This window comes from Spinacia oleracea, chromosome 5, assembly GCF_020520425.1.
Source record: "Spinacia oleracea cultivar Varoflay chromosome 5, BTI_SOV_V1, whole genome shotgun sequence".
Taxonomy (NCBI): domain Eukaryota; kingdom Viridiplantae; phylum Streptophyta; class Magnoliopsida; order Caryophyllales; family Amaranthaceae; genus Spinacia; species Spinacia oleracea.
In genome coordinates this window covers 45,920,035-45,928,732 of record NC_079491.1, presented here as the reverse complement: position 1 = coordinate 45,928,732, position 8,698 = coordinate 45,920,035, and the positions used below count along the sequence as shown (strand labels likewise).

The 8,698-nt window shown below is 39.5% G+C and overlaps 1 protein-coding gene across 1 annotated transcript; it reads left to right on the top strand.

Moving 5' to 3' along the window:
• Nucleotides 1–3,079: 3,079 nt before the first annotated feature.
• LOC130460833 (uncharacterized) lies at nt 3,080–5,807 on the top strand. The gene is made up of 2 exons (XM_056828456.1): nt 3,080–5,603; nt 5,676–5,807. Exons 1-2 carry the CDS (start codon nt 5,042–5,044, stop codon nt 5,717–5,719), a joined length of 606 nt encoding a protein of 201 aa, XP_056684434.1. The 5' UTR covers nt 3,080–5,041; the 3' UTR covers nt 5,720–5,807.
• Nucleotides 5,808–8,698: the final 2,891 nt, after the last annotated feature.

The following is an 8,698-nucleotide window of genomic DNA, read 5'->3' as shown; positions in this document are numbered from 1 at the left end:
ATCAGGAATTAATCGGAAGCGTATCGTAAAAATTAGCATCGGACGAGGCCCGCTAGACGAAGGCCCAGCACGAAGCCAGGCCATCGCCCAACGAGCCGCACGCACCAACGCACGCCTCGACCAGGCCCAGCGCAAGGCGTGGCCCAGCCAAGGGCGCGCGCGCGCGAGAGCACAACAGCGTGGGTCGAGCGCTGTGCGCCTGTCGTGGGCCGCAAGGCTTGCGCGGGTGCACGGCTCGTGCAACGTTTGTGCGGGAATCCTAATCCTATTAGAATTCGTGCAAAGATTAAATCCTAATCCTAATAGATTAATTTTGTTATTTAGAGTCCTAATAAGATTCTAACTAGCAAATCCACATCCTAGTAGGATTACAATTCCTTTTCCATACCCCTACAAATAGGTGCCTAGGGTCACAATTTATGGGTACGATTGAAGTATTCAAAGGGTAAGTTTTTGAAAGAAAAATCAGCCAAACACTTGCAAACACATAGCCGAAATTCCTAAGCACCTTAAGGGCGATTCTAGTTGGTCTAACTTGAGGCGGATCCGGACGTACTGTGGACTATCTACGGAGGGACGACATTTGGAGTCCTAAAGACTTGTTCTTGTTCGGTTCGGGCGCAGCTAGGGAATGCACGCTACAACATGTATGCATCTATTCTATGCTAAATGATTATGTGTAAATAATATGCTTTCCGGGCTTTATGGTTTTTCCGCATGATTTATGAATTGTCATATGTATCATAACCTAACAAACAACTTAGCGTTAGTCTTTGCCGGTCCATGGTGACCACCATAAGGTGAAGAATGACACCTACTGATAATACCTTGGACTTCCCATTCCGGAACACAACGCTTGTACAACCCTTCAGCAGTCTCACGAAACAAATAAAGGTCATCCCAAAAATAGAACCGAACATCATGTAGGAAATTCTTCTTTTGTTGATATGTAAGATCGGCCGGAAGAATACTGTAGACACCTACTTTTGTCCCCATTCCCGAAAGGGAAGGTTCGATGATGAGAACATAAATCTCCATTTGGCAACGCATCTCCTATAAAATAACGAATCTCAATCACCCTTTCATTTCAACCAAAACTGTTATTTATAGAAACCTGCTAAGAATAGTAACTGCCGTAAGAAGTAGTTGTTAAAAGTGGCAAAGTCATAAAAGATAGAAATTTGTCAGAATTAGGTGTTGCACTCCAACATAAGTCCTAAAAGAGATAGAATTGGCAAAAGGAATTCTATTCCTGCTATAATTCGAAAATAAGAGTTACGTATTAATTAAATTCCTAACGAACCTAGAGTTCGTAACGGGCCCAGACGCATTCCATCATAAGTTAATACGCACTAAGAAACTCGGATAAGTCTCAAAAGCTCCGTGTTTAAGAGTCCAGATCTGACAAAAAGCTCGGCCCAGATCCTATTTTCAACGCCTGGGTCTGGGCGCCGAAATCTTCGGCGCCCAGCCATGGGCGCTGAAAATACCTGGGGCCGTGTCGTCTCCGAATTCTTTTTGGATTCGTATTCTAAAGATCTATCTTTCCACAAACTCTTTCCCTATAAATATAGCCTAAAAACCGACGTGAACAGAACACACAATTCCATAACGTGAGTATTGACTCTAGCCTTAAGCCTAGCCTCACGCTGCGAAATTGATCCGGCGTTCTGTCGCAATCGACCCAAAAGTCGAACAGAGCGCGTCCTGCCCCTTGTAGATGATGATTTAAGCCTAAGTACTGGAACACTGCTCAGAAACCCGAGATTCGTTAAATAAAAGGAGAAATAGCAAAGCCAAGTGGTTAGTTTTCTGAGAACCGTGACGCACCTCTCAAGGGTGCGTTGTAATGTGTCCCTCATATGATTTAATCGCTTTCATCACCCTTTTATAAAATTTTCAAACTATTAACTTGATTGATCTATCACGCCTAATAAGATAATACCTTGGACAATTGAATTATCATGCTAGGTACCTTAAATCAATCTAAATAAGATAATCACGATCGATTTAGTGTTATGTGTTGCATATTGCTAAAATCAATTCAGAATAGTTTAATAGTTTAAACGCATGTCCCTTCAATTATTTATGCTGAGCTAGTAAGGATAACCTGCCTCTAGAGTTATCGATGAGCACTCCTCTCGGTAGTTACAATCCCCCGAACTCTCAATCTCTGCCCTGCGGGTGTACGTTGAGCGATCCCCACACCAAGGATCACAAGGGAACCTATGGCCGTTGATCGAGGGGAAAACTAGGTCGTTAGTAGTCTCTCCTAATCAAACAAATAACCTAAACTAACCACTAAACACAAGTAAAGAGGCAAGTAAGGGTCGAAATCCACAAGGACTAAGGTGCGCTAATTTATGATAATCGAACAACAAGCTAGGTCGGAATAGGGTTGGAAAAGTCAACTAAAACTAAATCAACTAAACTAACTACCAAAGGACAAACATGGTCAAGGAATGAGATAAAACACCAACAATAATGAAACGAGTATATGAGCAACAATTAAGAACGATGATGCACAAGCAAAGCATGAATGAGACGTTGGTTAGAAATAGATCCCCAAATGACTCCCGCCTTGGATCAATTCTTAGAATAGTCAAATGCGAACTCCCGTCCTACACACAACTACCCTTAGGTCACGGTTAAGCACAAACTAAACAATAGTCAACTTAGGTCACGATCCCTCGATTTTCCTAAAGTCAACTACCCCAAAATCTAAGTCATACACAAGTAGCTAATTCGCATACAACAAAGTTTGAGTATGCTCAAACAAACAATAATTTAATCATGCAACATCACCAAATTCAAACTCATTTACCCAAATCAATCATTGTTAGGTTTTCACCCAAACCCTAACCAATACACTACTCAATCAACATAAAAACACTAAATTTAAAGACTTTAACAACTAATAACATGATACTAAGCAAAACAACAACTAATTTAAAGATTAAATTATAAAACTAAACATGAAACTAATCAAATCAAAGAAACATATAAAACAATAAATAAGACAATAAATGAAGAGAGAAGAGTAAAGAAAATCTCATTGATTAAATGATAGAAATCTCAAAATCATCAAGTTCCCCCATCTTTGATTCTTCAAAATCCATTTCAACCCATGTTTCTCTCACTTTCTCTCTCCAAAAACTAACTACAAACCCTAGAAAATTAGAAACTAAAACTAATTATGTACATGGTTCTATGTCATGACCTAAAATTGGTATTTATACTAAAGCCTAAAAAAAAGGGAAATAAAAAAAAACAAAAAGTAAAACAAAGAAAAATCTGAAAATCATTAAAAGAAGAATTAAGAAAAAAAATAAAAAGAAAAAGGAAAAGGGGACAAAAGAGAGAAGACTAAAAGAAGAAGAAAAGTTAAAATAGGACATCAGATTCCAAAAAAAGGAAAAGGAAAAGGAATTAGAGTCCCCTCCATTTCAAATACAATCAGACCCCATCTCTTCGTCATTCCTTCCTTCGTCGTTCCTCCCAATTAATGGGGTTTTGATCCCCTTTCTTCAATTCGTCTTCTTCTCGGTGTACCCCTTTTACACCATTCATCATCATCATCTCATCAGCCATCATCATCACCGTCCACCCCTCATCATCTATCCATCATCAACGGTCCATCATCTATCATCCAATTCAATTCAAGGGCTCAAATTTCTGTTCATTATCAATCCAATCCTAGGGCTCCTAGCCCTCGAATTCGAACAGTGTACGGCGGCAAATTGAACGGCTTAGCACCACCACCTTCACGTGAAATCATTAATTCCGTACCAATTTGAGCGATGAAACAGGTTCGGTCGAATTAATTAGGTGTTCGGTCGGACCGAATTGTGATTTGGGCGAACTCATGGAAGGTTCGGTCGGACCCGACCTTTGCACGAACTCTAAATTTTGGGTTCGGTCGAACTCCGTTACGGGTTCGGTCGAACCCAAATCCTCTGTTTTTATCTCTGTTTTTCCTCTGTAATTGGCGATTGAGATGCGTTTTGGTGTTGTATGGTGGTTCGAATTGATACTCTGGTTGTTGCGTGATGGAGTTAGGTGTTGTTTATGCCAAAATTCGTATGGAGACGACTTTCGGCTAGGATCGACACTAACTAAGCAAAGAATTAATAACACAAATAAAGGAGACACGACACCGAGAAGTGTTGACGCGGAAAACCCAGGAATAAGGTAAAAAACCGCGGATAGCTATGAGGCTATCAATCCACTAAGTATTCTATATGATTGTTTATGCTCTTCTTTTCTGAGAATTGATATCGAAGATCTAAAGTACAATGATGAACGCTAAAGACAGTTGATAGCTTAAGAGTTTAAGTGCTTGAGTGAATGTCCCTTCATCACGCCGTTCTTTATGCTTTTATATGCCAAATGCTAACGGTTCTATTGGTTGGGAAGATCCCTGGAAGATAGGGATTCCTCCTTGGCCGTTGCTCACGTCTTCAACAAACTCCCTAATCTTCGGTCAAAGCTTGGACCTCTTCCCATCTTATGACGGCGTGGCCCATGTTGGGCTTCTGGGCTTGGAACTTGACCTATCTCCTCTTTGTCGCCAGAGCCTTGTCGCTGGTCTTACGTCGCCCAGGCTTTGTCGCCTGTCGCTTCGCTCGACAGGCTCACTTGACACGACGCCACCTGCGACACGATGATACCTGGATGGCACGACAATATCAGACGTCAAAGCAGTTATGTCGTTAGTCCAATAAAGTGGGATAACAGTTTGCCCCCAATTGTGAGTTTGCGGAGTGCATGCAAAGCAAAAGAAACAATTCAAAATTCAAAAAGTAAACCGTCTACAACCGTCCAGTTCGTGGGACGGAACCGTTCCGATTCTCGAAGTAATAAATGCCAATTTTTCGCGACATGAAATAAAGTGTCTTAGAATTTTTCGAAGGAAGTTTCCAGATCTGAAAACAAGAGAGAGAAAAGGAAGGGAGGAATTGCTTTCGTTGCTTCGATTTAGCCATACCCAGGTAAAATTTCGATCATTTCCTTCGATTTTCTTGTAGATTTTAGTAGAGCGATGGCAAAAACTAGGCCGACCGTGGTTAAGGATAAGGAAGATGTTGGGGTTAGTCGGGCCAAGTCACTCAACCCGTTCTACTCTACTGTTGAGGATCCAGCGGCTTTTATAACTCTCGCCGGTCTGCCGCCGTCGGCTGAAGTGAGGATTCCTGGTCAAGAGGATGAGGCCAAGGATTGCCCGGAGGGTTATGTGGTCATGTATGAGTACCCTTTTATTCTGGGGTTTTTGTTTCCTTTTACACCCTTGGCTAGATCTTTTGTTGAGGTGTTCAATTTAAGCCCTGGCCAATTGATGCCCCAGATCTGGCGTATTTTTACTGTAGTGCATAGGGTTACTTCGGGTTGTCGAACACCGTTTGACTTGGCTGATCTGATGCATGTTTATGATTTATCCTTGAAGGAGTGTTGTCGGTATACTTTGGTGACGAAGAAAAAGAAGAAGAATTTGTGTGTCGGGTTAGCTGTAAATGATAGGGGTTGGCAAAGTCGTTTTGTTTATGTGAATAAGGCGTCTCTAGGAGAAGTAGGAAACTTCTTAGTGGAAGGGTGGACGACGGAAGGTACTTTATGTTTCTGTACTTTTGATTTATGATGTTTTACTGAACGTTGTCTTACTTGGCTTTGTCTTGCAGTTGTTGATACGTCGTTAGCTGGTCTGAACTCTGACTCACGATAAGTGTTTGAGGTTTCTGGGTTGTTCTGTCGTGGAGAGATCGTTCAGCCGTGACGGAGGTCGTTTGGGAAGTCAAGAGGGGTGTAACACCCCGACAATTCTCTCTTTTCTAAAATAATCTTTTAATATAAAACGTAGAGAATTATCAAGGCATTATCGCCCGTGTGAAAACGTACGGCTTATTCAGAATTTTGCAGCGGAAAACATAAAACTAACTTTTAGGTTCATAAATAATCGATTACATACTAAGTCCAAAACCAATTAACGGAAATAAAGAAATACGAATAGTACGACAACTTTCAAATATAAGTTAACAACCCAAATCACTTAATAAAACAAATATAACTACAAGCTCTCTAATCCCGATCCCAATGATGCATCATCTTCAAACCTGTAGATGGACAATGCTTATTGATCCTTAGAGACTGCTCACCAAAGATTGGGTCATCACAGGATCAATAAGGCATAGCCATGATCAACATGCACAAGCAAAAGCACGTAATCAGCAAAGCTGAGTACCACATACTAAATCAATAATAATCCTAACATGATTCTATTAAACGAACAATCATAACATGATGCTGAAGAAATATAAGTAAAGGCAAACGACACATATTAATTTGAATACCACACTTGACTAGGCTAAGCTAGACTGGACTAGACTTTGATAACAATAATATTATTTTAATTGAAATAGGCAATGGACCGAGTTTTCTAGCTAGGCGAGGTACGGGCGCGACTCCGTAACCTCAGTGACCTGCGATATCGAGGAACGTTTGACTGAAAATAGGACGCGGTGATCAATCCGGTCCGAATGAAAGGCCATGGGCTACCACCATGAACCCCAACTCCTGTTTGTCCGTCACTTTAGACGTGCACAGTCTAAAGCTATTGCTACTCAGTTTCACTTTACATGATTTACAAATTGACACCCTGTTATGACTCAACAATCACATAAGGCATGCAACTCACATTTATTTATAACTGTTTTTATCTTAGAATTGAGTAAGTGACCACAAAGGCATCAAACAAGACTCATTCCAATTAACTCCAATCTTTTCTTTAATACTGATCAACCCCTGAATATGGGTATAAGGTTTCAACTTACTAAATAAGGTCCTCCGCCCTCATAAAGTAGTGAAAAGCTAAAAAAGGAACAACAATTAACTGATCTGAATTATATACTAAATAATCTAGTGTTCCCAATCAAACATGTTTGCATCAATCTTTCATACTAACATGTTATAATCCTCAAAATGCAATAAAGGTTTAATATGTTCATCCAACAGTATCAAACATGCAATTTCAACCTGACTAAGTTCATCAACAACATCAACATAACCAAGTTCATCAATAATTCAACATGGTTTCAACAATTAGCACACATTCCAAGCACACAGGTATGTACGTACCTTGTGTAAACAAACTGATACGTCACTTTAACACTTTTAAAAGTCGCCTAAAGAGAATTCTCCACCTAACAACAACCAATATAGACTCATATCAATTCATATTGAATTTTCAGCAACATTAGGGAGCTTCAAACCCTTCCTAAACATAATTATAACATTTCCCAATATCGAAACTTGAATATTTGATTTCCTAGCATCGTAATTGTTATATTAATTATTGAGATTCGTTGAAAACTCTTCAAAGCATCATACTTTAAATTTCCAGCAATATAACTAATTTCAAACTACTCCAAAACATAATTAACATGTTTGAAATCATAAAAACAATAACTTTAATAACTTGTAATCATCCTACCATGGTTTCAAAACTCTAAAAACCTTAAAAATCCATGCTTTAATAATTAAAATTCTAATTTCATTTCAATTACATAATCTCAAATTTAAATTATTAATTATGCAAAACATGTAATCTGAATTCATAATTAACTCATACAAACTATAATTTAATTCAAGGAAAACATGAATTATATTAATAAAACATGATTAAAACATAAATTAGTTTAAGGGTTTCAGAATTAACCAAAATAAGAAAAGAAGGAGTGATGGCCGGCGGCAGGGCGGCGCGGCAGCGGGACCAGGAGGAGGAGTACGTCGGACGGCGTCAGATGGACGCACGGTGGTTGTGCGGCGGTCGCGGAGGCTGGCGATGCATCTGCAGTGACGTGAGAGAGTGAGACAAGCACGAGGGAGAAGAGGGAACAATGGTGCTCGCGAAGGAGAAGGGAGCAGCGAAGAAAGGCCGGCGGCTGGGCAGGGCAGCGACGGCGGGTTGACAGCTGCAACCAGGTACTGTGGTGCGACGGTGGAGGAGGGCTGGTGGCTGAAGCAAGGGGTTTGTGGTTCTTGTTCACGTGAAGTTGCAAAAAGAAGGAGGGTTTGGGTGTTTTGTTTTTCACGTGAAATTGAAAGAGAGGAGAGTGGAGGAGAGTTGTGGGTTTGATATTTTGGGCTTTACCAAATGGGCTTAGAATTAGGATTTAGTTTTAGGATTTCAATCTAAAATCGGTAAGGATAGTTTTCTAAATTCAATCGGTTTCGCAATTCGATTTCTTTTCAACGTAAAATTCTAAAATTATTTTAATTTCATAAATTCTTAAAATATTTAAAATGCATTTGAATAAATAAATATACATTAAAACTAAAATTCACCAATGTAATTTAAATATAATTAATTATACGTAAAACTATATTAATAAACTTTATAAATATACGGGGGATTACAATCTACCCCTCTTAAAAGAAGTTTCGTCCCGAAACTTGACACGAGAATTCACACATTTTTCAAAAGTCTTTAATTCATTCTTACTAGAGAAATAATTGTGCCACTCATGTGCACTGTTTTGCCAACTTAAAGTTGTTTGTGTTACTCAAGAACACCTTTTCTTATGCGAAGAATCTATTTATTTTGCATCAACATGTATAAGTTGCTAAAAATGAGCATAAAATGCATAAAAATACTATAAAAATAGGTAAAAAGCGCGAATTTCTATCGCATTCTACCCCTCTTAAA

Excerpts from the sequence above, each read along its gene's own strand:
- LOC130460833 (XM_056828456.1), top strand. The coding sequence starts at position 5,042 with ATGGCAAAAACTAGGCCGACCGTGGTTAAGGATAAGGAAGATGTTGGG. Across the intron at positions 5,604-5,675 it reads GGAAGGGTGGACGACGGAAG|TTGTTGATACGTCGTTAGCT; the intron begins GTACTTTATGTT and ends TTTGTCTTGCAG.